General features: G+C 39.0%; 2 protein-coding genes across 6 annotated transcripts; one reads left to right on the forward strand and one right to left on the reverse strand.

Moving 5' to 3' along the window:
• Positions 1–419: 419 nt before the first annotated feature.
• reps1 (RALBP1 associated Eps domain containing 1) lies at positions 420–16,012 on the reverse strand. Of its 4 annotated transcripts, none has more exons than XM_077553239.1 (19): positions 15,310–16,012; positions 12,701–12,824; positions 11,357–11,586; positions 11,053–11,215; positions 10,775–10,905; positions 9,142–9,313; positions 8,997–9,060; positions 8,589–8,743; positions 6,900–7,021; positions 6,496–6,576; positions 6,007–6,094; positions 5,684–5,785; positions 5,445–5,505; positions 4,720–4,918; positions 4,443–4,637; positions 3,806–3,895; positions 3,484–3,641; positions 3,284–3,389; positions 420–2,359 (listed from the first exon to the last, which is right to left on the reverse strand). In XM_077553239.1, the coding sequence occupies exons 1-19, from the start codon at positions 15,460–15,462 to the stop codon at positions 2,291–2,293; spliced, it is 2,463 nt and encodes an 820-aa protein (XP_077409365.1). In that variant the 5' UTR covers positions 15,463–16,012; the 3' UTR covers positions 420–2,290. The 4 variants fall into 4 exon arrangements, with proteins under 4 accessions (XP_077409365.1, XP_077409364.1, XP_077409367.1 ...); XM_077553238.1 differs by having other exon boundaries at positions 11,053–11,218; XM_077553241.1 differs by lacking the exon at positions 6,496–6,576.
• A 1,135-nt stretch (positions 16,013–17,147) lies between these two features.
• Positions 17,148–20,639, forward strand: abracl (ABRA C-terminal like). Of its 2 annotated transcripts, none has more exons than XM_077553407.1 (3): positions 17,148–17,231; positions 17,975–18,054; positions 18,241–20,639. In XM_077553407.1, exons 2-3 carry the CDS (start codon positions 17,994–17,996, stop codon positions 18,423–18,425), a joined length of 246 nt encoding a protein of 81 aa, XP_077409533.1. In that variant the 5' UTR covers positions 17,148–17,231; positions 17,975–17,993; the 3' UTR covers positions 18,426–20,639. The 2 variants fall into 2 exon arrangements, with proteins under 2 accessions (XP_077409533.1, XP_077409534.1); XM_077553408.1 differs by having other exon boundaries at positions 17,154–17,231; positions 17,989–18,054.
• Positions 20,640–21,018: the final 379 nt, after the last annotated feature.

Raw genomic sequence — 21,018 nt, forward strand, 5'->3', positions numbered from 1 at the left:
TTTTTAGTCGCATCCTATCAATCTTAACTATATGACTACAGAACATAAGTCACGTCCTACAGTTCTTTGGGATGCGACTACCGATCCTTAGTTGCATCCTACAGATCTTTAGTCGCATCCCACAGATTTTTGTTGTTGCATCCTATAGATCTTAACTATGTGACTACAGATCATAAGTCACGTCCTACAGTTCTTTAGGATGCGACTACAGAGGTTGCATCCTACAGATCTTCAGGATGCGACTACTGATCCTTAGTCGCATCCTACAGATCTCTACAGTGCCTTCCTATAGATCAACTTTGTTCTGATCTTTACCAATTTTTTCTCCTCCCATTTAACGCACCACCAACTTCCATTTCCAAAGTACCACAAAATAAGTTCGAGCAAGCACGAGGCCACACAGTCACGCTAACCAAGCATGATTTAAAATATTGTGCCGTTTTTATTTTTGTGTAAAAATCACACAGCTGCTAGTCGACTGCAGAGATACAGAACATCCATGCAGTTTAAACATCTAGGAACCCCACAGCCAAACAGAAAAGGAATTAAATAGAATATTATTTCGCTGTTAGTCAGCAATTAACGCAAATGTACACAAGTCCAAACGGGGTGTGTCATATACAATATACAACACGGATCTGGGAGCAAATTGCATTCAAAATCCCACCAAAGTTTTGTTTTCAACCGATTGCTTCTGCCTGGATTGCCATATGGGTCGACGAGTGCTATTCGTCCGGCAAGCGCTAATCCATCCCGTGATGCTTTTTAAATAGGGTTTCAAATGGTATTAGTTCCAGGTGTGGCAACACTAACACACACATTCATCCAAACACACAAACCCAGAAGAAAACAAAAGAAGGCGAGCCTTGCTGCAACAAGGTGGTCAGTCAGTCACCATGGAAACCTGAACTCCAGACAGTGGGAGTTAAGAGTAAGGCAACAAGAAAACGCAATTAATAAATCAAACGAGGATATTTGGGGATGGCTCAAACCCTACTTTTTCCAGGCGACAACTTGAGTGGTTTGGCTGATGACCTTTTACTTTTAATACTTCTGACAGACTAGCAGTTAAAAAAAAAATTATTAAAAAAAAGAAGAAGCTATAAAAGCCATACAGAGGGTTTTTAAGTTCAAAGTGCAGTTGGATCATTCAGGTTGTGATAACTGGTCTAGTCTTGTTAACATTTCTTTTTTTTCTAATTTAAGCTGAAAGTGCGAAACACTGATGTGGAATTGCTTCCTTCTTGGAGCATATACAGTAGATTGTGTTCTGGAAGATCCGAGATACAAAGACACAGTTGCTACTATTTCTAAGATCTAACAGCTGCGGAGATGTATCGCCCCCAACTTGCATAGTGCCGACGTCATCCGGCAAATGATTGGAAATAACTCTGGACCTGCACCAAAAGGGGAAATAACCCAAAAAAAAACCCAAAAAAAAACTTCTCATCCCAAGTCCTTCATAAATGCCACCTCCTGTAGCTGGAATTCACTTAAACACTCCCTTTACGTAAAAAGGAGACTCGAACATGACGCTCCGATGAAAAGGGGCTTTAAAAAAAAAAAAAATGGTGATCCCAATATGATGGAAATAAGTATGACGAAACCAAACAGGTGAGACAGCAGTGGTAGTTCAGTCGTTTTGGCATGAAGCGGAATCCATTCAAACAAACGCGCACAAACGTTCTTTTCCCGCAGGCCACGCCGAAGTGGAAAAAGCAGGGAAACGTTTGTGATTTCTAACCCATTGCGATCATAAGTTTGTTTTACCGCTTCAATCGAGAGTTCGATGCGGAACTCCCTTGAAAGATTTGGCTAAAGAACTCTTTGAACTGTACAGTAGATTGGTGTGTTGACAACACTGGTACTTTCATCCAGACACTTAAAAAAAAAAAACAGACGTCCCACTCACGCGCGCATTCGTTCACCAGCAGTTCGCTCTTCAGACGGAACTCGTAGCTGCAGCCAAAAAGTCGCAACACTGCTTCCCCACTTAAGCGGTTGGGCCGCGGATTCGTCTCTCTGCGGAGAAAATTGAAAAAGTGCCACGTTTGAAGAATAAACCATCTTCTCGCGCTCTCGCGGCCACATTGTGCTCCCCCGGTTTCGCTTCGCTGTACACCTGATAAGCAAGGGCGGGCTTACACGAGGTGCACGCAGCGGATGGGAGGGAGTGGGGGGGGGGGGGCATGGGGGGGGTAATGGAAGGGGTTGGGAGTAGGGGGGGTCGACATCCCACCAAGGGCGCAGCCTTGCTTTGGAGAAACTACAAGCACCTCGCCGGCGTTGGTTAAAGATGGGAGAAAGGTCTGAGCTGCTCAAGCTGCACTTCCAAAGATATTCTCTCTTCAAGCAGGTCCTGGGGAAAGCAACAACAAAAAAAACTTTAACTCATCTCCTCCCAAAAACGTGTAAATATGTTCTATTCTAAATATTACCATGCTCCCAAAGACGTAGTTATACGTTTTTTATGCTATAGCATACAGAAGGCTTTGATGCCGTCTCTGAACTGAAGAGCATGCTTGAAGCAATGGTAGCTATTACAAGAAATGGGCAGCAGGTGGCACCAGAGTATAGGAGATCAACCAGGGCCACGTTGCAAAAAGCTCTTTCCCCACTGTTTTACAGTTTTCCCCACAGATTTGTGAATAATGATGAAACATAGCTATATTCTAATGCTAATTGCTGCAAAACGGAAACATAGAAATATACTTTTTTCCTGATTAAATAAATAACTCTAATCTTTCATGTTTTTATAGCAATAGAATACAATATTCTGTGGGCCTTGCAAAATCATTCAAAAATCCAGTAAAACAGCCCGGGAGCGAAGGGGGTTGCTAAAGTGAAAATGGCTGCGAGTGAATGAGTTAATTAAATTTCAACCCAAAGATTTTCTCATTAATAATATGGTCTGTCTATGCAGCCCCACTAGTCTAAACACAAAATTCTGATTAATATTGTATTTGTGGAATATGAACATAGCAGCAAAATACGGCAGTTTTTATCCAGCTCAAAAGGCGACCATTTTGCCACTTGCTGGTGAGCCAGGTAGCTCTGAGCTACCGTGATGTCATTTTCAGAGCTGGTCATGTGATGCCCACAAGCTCAGCCGTGATTGGTGGTTACCTGCGCAACTGGGATTGCAAGTGGCAAAATGGCCGCTAGTTTGACCGATGCTAAAAAGCAATGCAAAATTCATCAGAGATGCTAAAGAATGTTATTGTTTTTACACATTACACTGTTGTGTATGCTTGTATGGTCGTACGACTGTACTGCGACGTACCTTCAACTGTTGTTGCAGTTCACTATTTAGTCTTGCCAGCACCGTGTTTGTTTCCTTATTTCTTCTGATTGATGCTTGTATCGCCTTTTTGTCCTTACCTACTGACCTGTCAAGATAATCGCACAAATACATATTTGTGATCTAACTGCTGATAAAGATGGATCGCACCGCTAGCATACTTTAGGGGAAACATTCCCAACCTGGGGATTGAGGGCTGAGTAGCCAGGGCAGCAGTTATGATGTTGGACTTCTGCGGGCCGTGCTGCTGCTCGTCCTCGGGCCGTAACTCATCCTCAGACTTCAACCTGCGACGAATAGGCTTGGGAGGAGGAGCTAAAGGACCGGAGGAACCCTTGGTCTGGAAGGACAATAAAATAAAAAAAAAGTTTTAAAAAGTGAGGTTTGTCTGTAGCCCTAAACAATGAGGGCAGTTTTGTTTAGTGGCTCGTGTTATGTGTAATAGTTAATTACTGTAAAATGCAGTAAAATGATGTTGGATGTCGTAAAACGGTGGTGACTTACAGAGTTTAGAGTGGTGGAAGTTCTTTCATCAGCCTGGCCATCACTCTTGACCGTTCTCAAGGGCCCGGCTCCTTCTGATGTCTTGTCGCCCTGCAATAACCCACACATGTCTCAGTCAGTAACTAAAAGGCTTTTTTACATTTTCTTTATTTAAAAAAAAAAGATTAAAAATTAAGAAACAATGCCAGCGGGTACTACCTAGCCCCAAGGACAACATGAGTGGCACATAGGTCTGTTCTAAAAATAGCTCACTAGTGATGGTACACTTATGACTTACTAAGAAAAATTAAAAACAAAAGAATGTTAACATTAGTGCTGTCACTTTTGAATATTTTTAGAACCGATTAATCTAGCGATTATTTAATCGATTAATCGGATTAATTTTAATTCACATCTAAGTGTACTACAAAAGCATGTTCCCCCTGATTAGTGTTTATTACTTAGTATAGTGAAAAAAATTCCAAAAAATTCAAGAGAATTTGAAAATAATGTGTTACCACCTGAAACTATATATTTTTTTAAGTTGGTCAACAATTAAATTTATAATCTTAAATTGGTTCAACAATTCTCTTTTTAGTGTGCATCCTTTACATTTCTCAGTTAAAGCTCGGGTCACGGAGAGATGCCGCACACCCACCTGTCCAGGATCGCTGTGCTTGTCGACCTCCGGCAAGCTCGAAGGTTGCTCAGATGCAGCAAAGGCCTGAAAATGACTGAAGTCTGCGAAATTGGGTTGCTGCGGGATCTGCTGTGGAGACGTGGCGCCGAGCGCGGCCCCCGCTCCCGTCGCACCCTCAGCCTCGGCGCGCTGTCCCGTGTGCGGTGCTGACGACTTCGGAGAGAGGTCAAGCGAAAAGGTGGGTTTGTGTTTCTGGGTCAGGGAATGAAGCGCAGATGGTTGCTTTCCGTCTCACCTGTGTGGGAAGCGGCCGAGGAGGCACTGCTGGCGGGAAAGCTATGGCGGCGGGCTGCGGCTGTCCTGTCGCCGAGGTGGCGGCGAAGTTGCGGTTCATGTCCAACGATGAAGAGCGGGAGTGTGACGCGTGAGGGCGAGGTGGAGGGGGAGGTGGGGCCGCCACGTTTAGAGCTTCTGGAGATGCACCGGACTGTGACCTGCACACAGAAACGGCAACTCCAAAAATCTATTAAGTTGCACTGATAAAAAACCTAAAAAAAAATGTTAGTTTTTTTTTATTGTACATTTAGAACAGATATAAAATTTGTGATTAATCGTGAGTTAATTATTGTAGTCATGTGATTAATTACAATTGAAAATTTTAATCGCCTGACGCAATTTAAAAAGAAAAGATTATTAAAAATTAGGGGCGTCAGGTGATACTTTTTTTTTTTTTTGTAATTAATTGCATGACTTCACTAGTTAACTCACGATTAATCACAAATTTTATATCTGTTCTAAATGTACAATAAAAAAAAATTCTAGGTTTTCACACTCTTGTTGAAAAAAATGTTAAACTAATAGAAATTGTTAAAATGAATTTTTGACGTCTATAGCCGTCAATGGCAGTGAATGAGTTAATATTTGCCCCACCCAAAAAAAAACATGTCTAACATTTTGATTAGTTCAAAACATCATCAATGTGTGGATAAAGCCACGCCTTGTCGGAGGTTAATAAGTCACCTTTGTCTTGCAACTGGCTCCTGGTCAGATGTGAATGAGTCAGAACTGCTGTAACCATCACCTGTGTGAGAAAAAAAAATGCCATTTTTAGTTCATGTCATTAATGCTCATTGTTTGTTTTTTTTAATTGGGAAAGACTGAATCCTAATCCTAAAGCAAAACATAAGGAAAAACTTGTCCAATGTGTAGACGGCAAGATTCTATCATACATCAAAGTAACCCGCCAGATATGTACTGACCTACGGCATTTGCTGGTACGAACTTCATGGTGGCGGCTAGTTTGACTTCTTCAGACGCTTCTGGTGGTTTGGCCAGTAATGGACTGGTTGGATGGTTGTGATCTAAACACGTCCAAATAAGGAGCGAGAGCAAATAACATTTAGTTCATATTGTTATCCAGGACACACTGCTTTTTATTCAGATATTTTCGGAGGCCATTAGTTACACACGTCACATACAAACTCGTTTCAATACACAAGTTCCAATAATCTTGTACGAATGAAAACAAAGAGGCGTTCTAAAAAAATCATCTTATTTCATTTAAAAGTCAAGATGCTCTCACCACTGCCAGTCCTCTTCAACTCCATCTCCTGCATGTGGATCTTACTCGGGGTCATTCTGATGGGAACGGGGTGGACGATGGCCGTGTCCTGTGATGAGAGGCACATTTATGATGGAATTATCATCATTACCTCAGCCAAGGAGATTATCTTTTTTTTTGTGTCCGTTTTGTTACAATTTAAGCAAATACAGTTTTGTTTTTTTTACCCTATGTACAATAATGCATTTTTCACCAGATTAGCTGGCCTTTGCTATTTCTTACTTATCAAAATCATTTAACTCCTATTTATTGCAAATATTAACCTGTAGTGGATGTCACAGTAGCAAAAGAAGAGACCCAATAAAAGCCACACATTTGAAATAATCTCATGCCCCAAACACAGTGAAACGAGAGAAAGAGATCGAGACGGAGACAATTCAGATCATTTCAGGATGGGTTAATGTCTGTCCATTAATGGTGAAACCATGCAATGCTAGGTGATCCACTTACAGGGTCAGCTGGTGCAATGTTAGAGTCAAATTGGGTCAGAGTTTGTGAGCTGGAGGAGCGCTCGCTAAACGTCTCCCATTGCTGCAAGGAGACAGACGGACAGGACAGTGAGAAGACGAAAAACAAATGAGCAGGGCAGCCAGTGCAGTGACATCACACATTTGTAACATCGGTCGGCGGCGCTGGCGAGAGTCGTCGTCACTCATCCAGAGTTGAAATGAGATCACCCGGCAGGCATACAGATTAAATCATCTAGTGACACCCACTGAGATGGGGACGGACAAACGGGCCTTTGCCACAGCCCGAGAAGTAAAAGTAAATTCAGTGCCAATTACCAGGATTTAAAAACAAACCGTAGCCAACCAGACAGAGCAATTTTGTGTGTTGTGCGAGTGTGCGCAAACCTCATTGCTCTGGTTCATCTCCGGCCAAGCCTGGTTGAGGGAGGGCATGGAGGGAGACTTGTTGGGCGTCACCTCGGTAGGAGAGGCCGAGAACGCGACATCGGCTGTTGGCTCCGGGACTTCTGCGTGTTGTAAACGTGTACCATCAAAATGACAGACAGGCGTGCTAGGCGGTAACAAAATGCAATGGGGAACTTTTTTTTTTTATTATTTATTTTTTTTAACATGACATCAGGTTTCTATCACTGGATCCAAACAATAGAGAATATTTGTATATTTATCAGGGGTGTCAAAAGTAGTGCATTTATTTTGAGTTAATTAAATGTTCCGCTCCTCACTTATAAAGCCCGTACTGGGGGGGGAATTCCAGCCTCAATGAAACAGACATATCCATGTCAAAATTTAGCAGTAATAAATCTAATAATAATGCATATATTTGTGGAGACTGGGGTCAATTTGTATTTTACAATTTAAAAAATATGCAGAATTTCGCAAGTTACTCTTTGACTGCCAAAAACGTTAAATAACGTTTAGTAAAATCCTATGGAGGAGTGCCAAAGACGTTAAAAGACGTTTTTTTTCAAAACAGAGATGAAACTAACCATTTTCTATTGTTGATTACTGAAAAACGGAATAAGGTAGAAACAAACTTTTTTTTCTGATGAAAGATGAGAGTCCAATCTTTCATTTGGTAATATGTGTGTTTCCATAGTCCAAACACATAATTTTCTGTGAACCTTGAAAGATCAGTCAAAAATGCTTAAATCGGCTGGCACCCACGGCATCCCTTTTCTGAAAACGTCTGGCAGTCAAAGAGTTAAAGATGAGATGACTCTTAACTCATTCACTGCCATTGACAGCTTATAGACTTAAAAAATTCATTTGAACTATTTCTATTAGTTTATTTTTTCCACTTTTGTTAACAAGAGCATGAAAACCTAGATTTGTTTAAATTGTACATTTAGAACAGATATAAAATTTGTGATTAATAGTGAGTTAGCTGGTAAAGTTATGCGATTAATTACGATTAAAAATGTTAATCGCCTGAGGTCCCTAATTTTTAATAATCTTTTATTTCTTTTTTTTTTAAATCGTGTCAGGCGATTTACATTTTTGATGGTAATTAATTCACGATTAATCATAAATTTTATATCTGTTGTAAATGTACAATATTTTTTTCCCTAGGTTTTCACTCTTGTTAAAAAAACTGGAAAAATGTTCAACTATTAGAAATAGTTCAAATGCATTTTTTTACATCTATAGTCGTCAATGGCAGTGAATGAGTTAAAATGGAAAGGAAAAAAATGCACTGAGCTGTCACCAATGTCTTACAAATGCAATTATGCCATCTAGTGGCAGAGAAATGACCTGAACCACTCGTTTTTACAGTACAGTACATCTTTTCCATTTTAACTCAATTTTATGAATTATTATGATATTACTGTACCAAGACTAAAAGATGCAGCCATATTTATATTAGTTTAATATTTTCTTCCACTTTTATGTTAACAAGAGTATGAAAACTTGAAAACAAAGACTGAATGACCTGACACCCCTAACATTTACAGATGTGTAACGCACCCTAAATGCACAATTGTTAAGTTAATGGACAGCAAAAACAAACGTTTTGAGATTTAGTGTGTAGGTCAAGAGACGAAATGGGCGAACAAATGAAATGGGGCCGCAAACCTGCTGAGTCATCTAGGTCAATCAGCTTTGGCATTAAGCTCTCGGGCAGCTTCTCGGGGAGATCGTAGCCATTCTTCCGGGCTACTACCAAGTGAAATGCGGCGCAGAATTCATCCAGGGTTAGTGCGCCATCTTTGTCAAAGTCTGAAAGCTCCCTGAAGAGACACACAAATAAATGCACGTGGTTCATTCTTGCCTTTGGCGAGAGAGAAAAAAACAAGATCACAAAGTAACACGATAAAAGAATTTGGATGAAAGTAATTTGACTTCAGACAGACTTCTATGACTACATTTGGCAAAAATAATCTTTTCTTTCTGGTTTGTTTATGCATAGTACAAAAAAGTGTGTTTGAGAAACCCCCACTTCATAGTGTGAAAATTCTCTAAAAAGAGCTTTTGCTGACTCACCAAATATGTGACAACTCTAAAATGGGCAATTTGGACTTGGTGAAGAACTCTTTTGCTGCTGAACCTGTGACACACAGAAAGAGACAGGAAATGACCCAGGAAGCGCATTCGAATTGGAAATTGTGAGTGTTTTCTGTTTTGATACCTGGTATGAAACCAGTAAGGTCGGGCTGAATGGTTTTGAACTGGTTGATATAATACTGTCTCTGTTCGTCCGTGATCTTCCAGGGATCATCGTAGCCACTGGACTGCCGCTGGATCTCATTGGTCATTGCTGTCGCTGCTGAGGGCACCGTTGTTCGTATCGTTGTGCTTTCCTAGGGCAAGGCATCATGTGGCAGATTAATTATTTCCTCAGATTGGATTATTATTGTTGTTTTTTAGTCTAGGGATTGAAATCAAACAAGAAATAAAACTTTTTTTTATACCTTTGAAAGTGAAGACGAGTCAGACTTTATTATTGGATTAAAGATTTCATTATGAGCACTCAATTGGGAAAGGAGGACATTTTTTATGCCTAGTTGATTTGAGGCGAAAAGGGGCTTTTAACTCTTTGACTGCCAAAAACGTTAAATAACGTTTAGTAAAATCCTATGGAGGAGTGCCAAAGACGTTAAAAGACGTTTTTTTCAAAACAGAGGTGAAACTAACCATTTTCTATTGTTGATTACTGAAAAACGGAATAAGGTAGAAACAAACTTTTTTTTTTGATGAAAGATGAGAGTCCAATCTTTCATTTGGTCGTATGTGTGTTTCCATAGTCCAAACACATAATTTTCTGTGGACCTTGAAAGATCAGTCAAAATGCTAAATCGGCTGGCACCCACGGCATCCCTTTTCTGAAAACGCTTGGCAGTCAAAGAGTTAACAACGCTAAATTAAATATCGCAAAATGTAATTAAACTTTGGGCAAAGCTGGTCAAAGACTGAAGGAAGATTAGAGAAACATACCACGAAAACGAGTGCAATTTTTGACAGAAAAGCGCAGGCAACAATTTCAGAACTTAATTTGATGGCATGAAGCAAAGTTACAACGTAGTGGCCAGAAGAATTTAACTGAAAATGTCTCAAATGGATTAAAAGCCACAACGGCTAACTTTAGCAATAAAAGCAATTATGTGCACATATTATGTTAACTTTTTTTTATTTTTATTAAATTAGTAGCCTCCCAGAAAAGTCTGAAAATTTCATATATGCAGCGCATCCCATTTAAAGCTGCATGGTTCAAAGCGTGGGGGAAAAAGTAGCTGTTTACTGTCCTAAAAATACGGTTGTTTAAATCAATTAGAAAATAAAACACCAGCCTGTGATATATTATCATATGGAATAATCTTAATATTTACTGTGAGACAGACACCAAATAAGTGGCTTCATGTAGCACTAAGGAACTTTTCAACCTAAAAAAAATATTTTCCTAACTCTTCTGATGAAACATTGACTTAAAACTAGTTTAATTTTGAGGAGGATGGTAGGAACACTGCCACACAAAAAACTACAAATGTGCTGACTGCTTTATGGCATACGTCACTTCCCCCTTTACCCATTTCGTGACAAAGAAATCAATTTGACTGCCGTGTGCTCAAAAACGGCGCAATGCGCTTGTCCTCATGGGAAATGTAGTCTTCCTTCAGGCATAACATTACCACTTTCGTCCATATTGCGCCGCCATAATCAATGTAAACTGAAAGTTCCTTAGTGTTGCTTTAATGTAGGCAATAGAGTAAGCACGAACTTGCTTTATGCGACATGAGAAGTTATGCTAGTTCATGTTTTCTTACCTGTACAGACGAGGGGTGCGCCCCGGGCACTGTGCTTGCCGGCGGCGTGTCAGCTGTGAAACTGACCCAACTTTCCTGACCTGGAAGAGGGGGCGAGTGCGACGCCCACAATCCGTCGCCTGCCACAGGAGCTGACGCAGACAGAAAGGAATCATCAAAATGGTTCCGTGCAATATTTTCCAAATACATTACTAGAGACCCTGTTTTTGTTTTGGTTCATGAGCATGTTAAACGTTTTGAATGGGAAAACACTTTTAGTTTTAAAGATGAAAGAATACCAGTTTGTTGTTCCCGGAATTGCGTCCACGCGGCTCCAGTCGGCGCCCCCACCGGTTGTCTGTCTGCGTTTCCGCCACTGTGCTGCCGTTTGTGTTTCCTCCACGAAGGTGGGGAGGTGGGTGGGGACTGATGAGGGGAGACCACAGGGGATGTTGGTTCTGCCTGCTAAAAGATACCAAAAAAAAACAAACATTTGTGAACATACATGTATTCCTTAATTATTTGTTTATTGCCAGCAATACAAGCGCAAGTTGCAATTCAAAGAGCGAACAATTTGACAATTCAGTGGAGGATGACACACACCTGCGTTTCTATGCTTGGTGCTGTGGGCTGAACTGCTTCGTGGACAGGATGGGCGCTAGCTGCGGGGGGCGCTTTCTTGGTTTGGTGACCCCTGCCTGCCGGTCTTGGTATTACAGCAGCAGCAGAGGCGGGGTACAACCCCTGACCGTCCGGGTCCTGGTAAAGCGCCACGTGTCTCGCCTCCGCCTCATTCTTCCCCACCACAAACCTGGGCAGCGGCAGATCCTTGACTGCAAACGCAGAAATGAATTTTGAGTAACGTCCAACATCCATCACAGCAGAGCATTAAGATTGTTTTTGCCATGGAGAAGTCGCGTCTGTGCTTCCTTACGACATTGTGAAATCATTCCAGGATGTTCATATTGCAACATTTCCAGCCGAGTGCTTGCTTACTTTTTCCATGCAGCTTTTTACATCAGACAAAGGCCTAATGACGGCTTCGACTGTCCGTCTAACATAATTCCCTTTTGGATTATAATTAGGGGTGTCATGCGATGACATTTTTTTTTTTTTAATCGTAATTAAATCGCATGACTACAATAGTTAAATCACGATTAATCACACATTTTATGACTGTTCTAAATGTACAATAAAATGCACAATAAGTTTTCATGCTCGTGTTAAAATAAAAGTGGGAAAAAATATTAAACTAATAGAAATATGACTGCATCTTTTAGTCATTCATACAGTAATTTCATAATTGGCCAAATTAAAAAGATGTACTGTAAAAAAAAAAACGAGTGTGATATTGATTTGTGTTAGTCATTTTTCTGCCACTAGATGGCATTATTGCATTTGTAAGACGTTGGTGACAGCTCAATGCATTTTTCTTTTCATATTAAGAGCTATCTAATGTTTAACATGAAGTAACTTGTGAAATTCTGCACATTTTTTAAAATTGTAAAATACAACTTTGACCCCAGTATCCACAAATATATATACATTATTATTACAGCTAAATTTTAACGTGGACGTGTCTGCTGCGTTGGAACTGGAATTCCCCCAGTATAGCCTTTCCAAGCAAGGGGCGGTCATTAATCGCGCATAAAAAAAAAAGTGTCGTTAAAGGAACTTTAAATTAACGCACTAATTTCGACACCCCTAATTATAATATACACACATTGGTACCTTAAGTGGCACACCTCTGCTATTTTTTTGTCTTGAGTGTTGCAAGCACGAAATAGTGGCAGCAAACTTCACAGCGGACAGTTCTTCAAAATGGAGGCCAAGTACTTGCTTCAATTTCCAGTTAAAGTGCAAACATAAAAGAAATTCAACTGCTGCTTCATTGGGACTTGTTCAGACTGGAGTCCCAAATCAAACTTGATTCCAAAAAGGACTCACCTGAGTTGAGGCTTTCCACTCTGAGCGGCAGGCCCGACTGGGCGATGGCAATGAGCTTTAGGGCGATGTAGAACTGGCTCCGTCCAAAGTGACCCAGCCGGGTGGCTCCGCACAACTCCGTGATCTGAACGCACACAGATAAGAGAGGACTGATGTGATGTCTTACGTTAGCAAACAATTGAAGACCGATCAGTCACTTTTTATAGCGTTCGGTTCACTGCACAACACAATTATGAGCCAACAAATGAGCGGTTACAAAAAGTCTTGTCGAATTTCATTACATTGTGCAAGCGTACCTAATAAATAGCCCACTTAGTTCAGATCCAAACTAAAAGAATTTGGCCAAGAAAAAGAACTTCACAAAGAAAACTCCTTGAGTGTTCAGCCTTCCACGGTTGGCTGATCGTCCTTTTTTCTTTTTTTTTGTGTGCACAAACAGTACAAGTCATTTTTACTCAGTCTGTTCAAACACAACACTTGCTCTGTCTCTCAAGGCAGAAATGTTCAGTGCACATTTTAAAGAAAAAGAGTACAATGCGGTTTCATTTTTTTCCCCACCACACACTCTTTGACCTTGATAAGGATGAAGAAAATGCTTTAAGATGCACGTTGTCACGTGCGATGTGACAACCACTTCATTTGTATCATTTGAAAGGAAATAAATCATCCTAACATTAAATGGCAAAAATAAATATGACTATATAATATGTCATTAGTAATTGATGACATGTGGACTGTCTTTTTTAAGCAAGAATCAGTTGCTCGTTGCTTCATTTTTTGTTATTCACAAGATGTTCCCGTCACTCCTTTCAGTTTGAAGCCATGTTGTTCGTGCAAGCAAAAACGAGGCAAGTACAAAAAAAAACTGCAGATATCTCCAAACGGATCACTTTACAAGAAAAAAAACCCCTGCATGTTTGTTGAGTCATTAACATTGCATCATCAAAGAAAGCAAGTCATTTTCGACACTTAAAAATGCTCGATATTTAATAATAATGAAAATAATAAAAACAACACTCAGCCGATGAAGGGATTGACCAATAGTAACTCTTTGACTGCCAAAAACGTTAAATAACGTTTAGTAAAATCCTATGGAGGAGTGCCAAAGACGTTAAAAAACGTTTTGTTTCAAAACAGAGGTGAAACTAACCATTTTCTATTGTTGATTACTGAAAAACGGAATAAGGTAGAAACAAACTTTTTTTTCTGATGAAAGATGAGAGTTCAATCTTTCATTTGGTAGTATGTGTGTTTCCATAGTCCAAACACATAATTTTCTGTGGACCTTGAAAGATCAGTCAAAATGCTTAAATCGGCTGGCACCCACGGCATCCCTTTTCTGAAAACGTCTGGCAGTCAAAGAGTTAATAGTAATGATTAGTGGGAAAAATATGAAATGGGCCAAATGCGGATATTTTGCCTGACAGTGACGATATAAAGTTATGTCAAATAATTCACATCTTGTGCTTAAGTATCGGTTTGATGGAGAGAAAAAAAAGCTCACAAGGCTTGCCTTTGTTAGCAATGACATGCAAGTTAAGTAAAATATGCTAATCTTTGTAAATACTGTACCTATCCAAGTAGTCAGAAAAGATGAATACAAAAATGTACACAGCTTGAATGAAGAGGTTTGGAGACACGGTCGCTAACCAGTATGTGATTATTATTCATTAGTCTGTCTGTTATGTATACAGTTAGATGGAAACACTAATTGTTGTATGCAGAGCATTGTACAATGTTAAGTCTAACTAGTAATAAGGTTGTGTTGGTTAACTTTAATAGTATAAGGTTAATCATTAAACATATTTATTATAATTATTAAGTGGCCCTTGCAGTGTGCAATTAAACCTCTGCATTTTTGCAGTCCGGCATTTGCAGATATTTTTGGGAATTTATCACCCATTATTCGCAGAAAATCTAAACTATTTCCTATTTTCGTGCTCTGGCCAAAAATAATAAAAGTAATGCTTTTCTTTGACAACTGGTGGAATCCTGGTGTTGGTGTCTTGTAAAATGTTATATCTTTATTTTTTACTCCATCCTCTTGCTCATTTGTTTGAAATGAATGATATTTTGCTACTTGTCACATTTTGTATCTTGAGAAATACTTGTTCAAGAGAATGTTCTTTTTTTGTTTTGAAAATATAGATTTTATTGTTAAATAATACCACAAACGACAGAACAAAAGTACAGAAAATTGGTACTATTCAGTACCGAGAATTAGAACCGAACCGGTTCATATGTGAAAGGTACTCATCCCTAGTTTGTGGGTACAGGAAGGAAGCCCAAGTTTTAATAAAATGAGAGAAGAAAAAGTGAGCAGTAGTTAAGAGTATGATTAATGTTTTATACATTTGTGCCACTCCGTGCCAATCGTATCTAGTGTGCAGCATTCAGCGTGTTTGGAGCTTGACGGAGCAGTGAAGCTAACGTTAGCCAGAAGAAGGTGTGTCTCTACTGCGCAGCGTTGCTAACTATGAAAGCTAACCTTAGCTTTTACTGACAGCCGCTCAAGTTTGTCGAACATCTCAACTACCGCTTTGAGGGCAGTTTTACAGACGGACAAAAAAAAAACATAAAAAGGGAGGACTTGACAACCGTTAGCTTACCTGTATGACAACTTCGCTCGGTAGCTGGGCCGCCCGGAAAAGGTCAAGAACTCTCCCGTAGGAAGCCACTTTTTTGGTGTTGTCCGTGTCGCAGTAAACGAACAAATCAGAGTAATATTTCTGCTCGACATCACTCAACGTTAGACTTTCCATCGTCTTACAGATGCCGCCTTAAAAGCAGACGAACGGGCTTGTCGATTAGCCCCCGAGCCAGTAGCTGGGGCAGGATCCGAAAATGGGCGATACTTCAGGATCACAACTTAGCTAGCGTTGGAGCTAGCGTTAAGATTAGCACTAATTATGTTCTCAAGTCGCAATGACAAACTGGTACCCCGCGACGCTCCTCTCGCTACTGTCGCCCGATACTAGTTGTTGCTCACGATAGTGGATCGCCAATTAACGATAACCGGCGAATGCTTTAATAGTTATTCACTTAGTTAACTTGTTGGGCCAGCCAAGCAAGGGAGCCAACAGCTGGCTAGCGGGCTACCTTCAATTCAACTCGGCGGCACTAGTAGAGGCGAGCTAAGCATGCGAGCATCTCACGTCAAAAGACGCCGTCTTTCATCCGCTACAAGAAATGGCTTCGTGCGTTTCGTCAGTGTTTAAATCCTCAAGCGGGCCCGTTCCAAGTAAAGTTTCGGGCTCTTTGGGTTCCTGCCTCTAGTGACCGTAGCCGCCATTCCTACTAGCGCTGTCAAGTGCAACCGTTGAATCAGCACTTCCGGGAGGATCCTTCAAAAGAAAACGATATTCACTTTTCATGTTTGAATTTGTTTTTATTATCACTATTATTTGATAGTTATGGGGCATACAGATACTTTTAAAAGGCGTTAAATTACAGCCAGGATAATGTCAATATAGTAGAAAACAATATGTAAATAAAACAAAATGGTTGACATACTCAATTTTGTCAGGAGATACAATGTACGTTCAATTTTGTTACCCCTTTTCCCCCAACAAGATGTTAGAGATAGACCAATTAGCGGCACCGATATTTAGCATTTTGACGAATATTAGCATCAACCTTTTTTTTTTTAATCTGATGATAATAAATCAATTCAAAACAGTGTTAACTTCAGAGAACTATTCATATAACTTTTCCACTTAACTTTATAATAGATGCTGATGACCCTTTGCACCTTCTGTTTGGAATTACAACTAAGATATGTGAAAATTAACATTTCGATTTTTTTTTGAAAAATGTATTTACTGTAGAATACAAAATTAAGATCTTGAAAAGTTTTTATTTAAGACATGCTGGAGTTTCAGTTTTTGCTAGAACTCTTTAAAAATGTTAACTGTTTTACCCTACATATTCGAAAACTCAATATGTGTATGATTTTTAATAATAAGGCTATTCACACAATTACGTGATTTTATTTTTGAAGGATCCACTTTTTTTTCATAAGTCCCACACTCAGCGATTTATTGAATGTATCACGAGCTGTGACGCTTATAAGTCAGTAGAGTTTGAGGATTTCAGGAAATTTGGAAATCAATAGCATATTAATGGTTGTTTAAAAAGAAAAAAAAACACGCACAAACGCTACTCTTTGAAAAATTCAATAATATTATAACATTCGATTTATAAAGCGCTTTTCTGGACACTCAAAGACGCTTTACAAAGTAAAAGACTAACAATGACAGCATAAACTGAGAAAGTAGAATATAATTAAAGGGAAAACTGTTTTAACATATGGGTTTTGTTGTTGTTTCAAAATTGTTTTTTTATATATACATATATATATATATAATAAATTATAGTCGCTTCTATTTTAGTGCGAGTTTAAAATCAGACCATGTCGCTTGTGCTGTTCAAAGTTAACCGAATTTACGACGACATCAAACGGAGCGTAGCGTAGCAGGCACCAGGCAGCCGGTAGCGCATCTTGGAATAGGTGACCGTCACATAATTACGGGTAAGAAAATTTAAAGTTGTTCTAAAAATATCACATGCGTCCATCGTGTATATTAGTGGCTGGAGTTGTTCGAAATATTTTGGAATCGCGCACTTTACATGCGTTTTAATAAGTCAGGACTCCACCCTCCGAGTGTAAAGCAGATCGCCGGTTCGGTTACTACTGCCAAGCCTTCCGCCTTCTAATGAAAGGTTGCCTGTTTTGAAGTCGTTTTAAATATCGTCAAGCTATCGGTCTCCATTGTAATGAGAATGTTTTCACGGTACTGTGTAAATAAAATCAGGAATCTGTGTTTGGTGATTGCTAGCCGGTAGCGCCGATCATCCACTTCCGCATTGGCTGCAAACCGCCCTGTTCGTGTTGTAGCTTGCTGGCATGCAGTCGTTGCACTTCCTCTTCTTTCCGGATTGCATTTGAATGCATCTCATGCAAATAACATTAACATTAATGCGACTTTTTTTTTTTTAATGCATTTGTATTGCGTTTACAGGTTAAGTCACATAATGGTGGGAAAAAGTTTCAAAATGATTTATCTTGTTCTTATCTTTTTGAACATGGGTGTGTAGACTTTTTCCATCCACTGCATTAAGATTAGTTTCTTAATGTGTTCTAACAGGCACCGCTGTATTAAATAAAGTAAATATTGTGAATGAAATCTGTCTTGGGTTTACACTAAAAGTCATCATGCCCTTCTTAAGATGTTAAGAATTCCATTGACATGTTTATACCTCTTGTTTATTCAGTTGTCTTTCCACAGCAAGAATGAATGTCGCCCATGAAGTCAACTTACTGGTGGAGGAGATTGAACGACTTGGCATCAAAAGTGAGTCCGGGCTCTTATTGTGCATTGTAATATTATGGTATTACTTGTAATTGTCTTTTGTCTAGCCGGTCCCTTTTGATGTCAGTTCATTCCACAAGTCCAATCCAACCATAAACATCAACTGCTGAATATGTTGTTGAACATTAGCGAATGTCGAAATGATCAAATTCTGGAAATTTCTCACAGATGCTGAGGGTCTAACAAGCGTAAAGTTTGGAGTGCTGTTCAACGACGACCGCTGTGCCAACATCTTCGAGGCTTTGGTGGGCACCCTGAGGGCCGCCAAGAGGAAGAAGATTGTCACCTTTGACGGCGAGTTGCTCCTGCAGGGCGTCCACGATAATGTTGACATCGTCCTGCTCCAAAAATGAGGTGGAAGTGTTTTGATGTCTTTTCCAAATGCGGAGCTTCTGCTGTAGCAATGAGCATTTTTTTGTTGTTGTTGCTTTTAGTTCTCTTCTGCGCAAAGCTTCAATGTTTGAATTGCCATTATGATTTCGAGACCAAAAAAGTTAAAATTTCCCCCAAAATCTGATGGGATCTTTTTTTTTCTTTTTTTTCTTTTAACTAATTCACTGCCATTGACAGCTATAAACGTCAAAAATATTAATTAATAATTTTTTTCCACTTTTGTCAACAATAATATGAAAACCTAGATTTTTTTTATTGTACATTTAGAACAGATATGAAATTTGTGATTAATTGCGAGTTAATTGGAGAAGTCATGCGATTAATTACAATTAAAAACTTTAATCGCCTGACGCCCCGAATTTTGTAAAAATATTTTCCTTTTTTTTATTGATTCAATGCAATTTTATAAACGTCAAAAATTCATTTGAACAATTTCTATTAGTTTAACATTTTTTCCCACTTTTTTTAACAAGACTGAAAACTGAAGAATTTTTTTATTGTACATTTACAACAGATGTAACATTTGTGATTAATTGTGAGTTAACTAGTGAAGTCATGCAATTAATTACAATTAAAAAAATGTAATCGCCTCTTGCCCCTAATTTTTAATCTTTTTTTTTTAATGAATTTATGGCAGTAAATGAGTTAAATTAGTTTGATTTCAGTTTTTTAAACAAAAAAATAATGTATTTGGGAACAGTTTTGTTTCAAGGGCTATTTGACAGCCACAAATGACAAAAATGTTTTTAATGACAGATTTAGAAAAGATGGAATACAACTGTACTAATTGAATTCAAACTTAATGTTCTTTTGCTAACACATTTCACTGCTTCTTGGTTAACTGTCATCAAGACTGATAACTTTCTCCCAGTTAAGTTTGTTTGTTGATTTTTTTTTTTTAAACAAAATGCTCAGGGTGAATTCCATCAATATACAGTAGTGGGAAGGGAAAAGAAGTTTATAGAGCTACTGTGACTTTTTGAACACGGGTCACCAAGCCTCTGGGATGACATTTTCTGTAAAGTTGCAGGCTGTGAGCTGACCCATAATAGTTTCACTTGACATGCATTTCATTTAGAAAACATTGAAGCAACTTTTAGTGCATGTCATGCAAACTTCGGTAATCACAGCAACGACTAAATATCCAATGAAATATCTGGATTAATCACACAAAACATAACAAAAAAAAACACTTATGTCCATTTTTTTGTCTTTCTTTTATTTACATTGTTATGTTTTGGGGATGAAACTGAAAGCAGACATCATAAAAATGGACACGAGTGTTTTTCACATAGCGACGCTATGCTACGTTGGCTAATAATGGTTGCATGCGTTACATGACTCCATTATGCTACCTCTCAACTTTTTGTACCAACACACACATTTCAATTCAAGACCAGAGATTTCTGAAGTGCATTTCTGCAAGACATTTATACATTTTTGTATTCTTTGCCACGCGGATGACATCCCATCCAACTCCAAAAATCTGTCCACGTAATAATGGACAAACTGTTTACATTGGACATGTGTTTGTAGTGCATTTAAAAAAAAAGAAAAAAAAAAGCATGTATTTACTACAGGGTGCCAACAAAAACTTATCAGTTTGTACTTTTTCTCAGGACTTAATCAACTCAACCAAATATCCTTCATGAACTGGTGTTGTTTTTTTTTGTGTGTCTTTTCACCACTTTTTGTTTTGTACTGTAGGTCCAATGGAACTTGCAAATCAGGCACAATCATAATCAAGATTCAATTTGATATCATTTAGAATCTGGAAGGAGAAAAAAAAAAGCACAGCAATTTTGCTTGAGGCTGAAAATGAGCCTTGTGTCAACTGGAATTACAACCGTGCGCTAAATCAAATAATATACAGTAGGCCTGGTCTGCAAGTTCAATGTGTCCCATTCATATCTACTGCTGTCATGTCAACCAGGTGGTTCTATCGTTTAATTTTATTTTTTTAAATAACATGGCCTTGTAATTGGTATTCAAACAGCATCGGATGTTGTCATCATGTGAAATGTATTCAAACTATATTGAATGGACTGTATTGTAAAAACACATTGGTTATCTCATCACCTTGATAATAGCACTGCATAGTGTGTCCGTATTACTGTCATTTGTATTGGCAATAAGCCATGCCACGTTCCAAGAAATAAAATCTTTTCACTGCACACTGCTTTTTACCACTCGTTTTTTTGTTTCATGTGAGCTGATATTCACTTTGGTTACATTGGGATATAATGTATGTTTATCATAACTCGTGGGGGGGAAAAAACAGCAAATAGATTAGAAATTCAGTCTTATCGCAAGTCAAGCCTTCTAGAAAAAACCTCCTAGCATAAATCAGCAGCCTCCCACGTGAATGTGATGTGGATGACCTGCTTGCTCTCCCTAACTTCTTTATTTTCTCTCAGGGCTTGTTGAACGCTGGAAGGGGGGGGGGGGGGGGAAACACTGTTGCATGCTTGTTTTTAAATTCAAGAAAAGAACATCAAATTTATATATTTATTGCATTCTGTCACCAGTATTTACACATTTTCCCCAATGTTA

This window comes from Vanacampus margaritifer, chromosome 19 (genome assembly GCF_051991255.1).
Source record: "Vanacampus margaritifer isolate UIUO_Vmar chromosome 19, RoL_Vmar_1.0, whole genome shotgun sequence".
Lineage (NCBI taxonomy): Eukaryota > Metazoa > Chordata > Actinopteri > Syngnathiformes > Syngnathidae > Vanacampus > Vanacampus margaritifer.

Bases quoted from the DNA above. Each gene is read 5' to 3' on its own strand.
- abracl (XM_077553407.1), top strand. From the start codon at position 17,994: ATGAATGTCGCCCATGAAGTCAACTTACTGGTGGAGGAGATTGAACGA. The intron at 18,055-18,240 runs GTGAGTCCGGGC...AATTTCTCACAG, and splicing joins TGAACGACTTGGCATCAAAA to ATGCTGAGGGTCTAACAAGC.
- reps1 (XM_077553238.1), bottom strand. From the start codon at position 15,462: ATGGAAAGTCTAACGTTGAGTGATGTCGAGCAGAAATATTACTCTGAT. The intron at 9,061-9,141 runs GTATCAAAACAG...TGTGTGTCACAG, and splicing joins CCTTACTGGTTTCATACCAG to GTTCAGCAGCAAAAGAGTTC. The intron at 7,022-8,588 runs GTTTGCGGCCCC...TACAACACGCAG, and splicing joins TGACCTAGATGACTCAGCAG to AAGTCCCGGAGCCAACAGCC.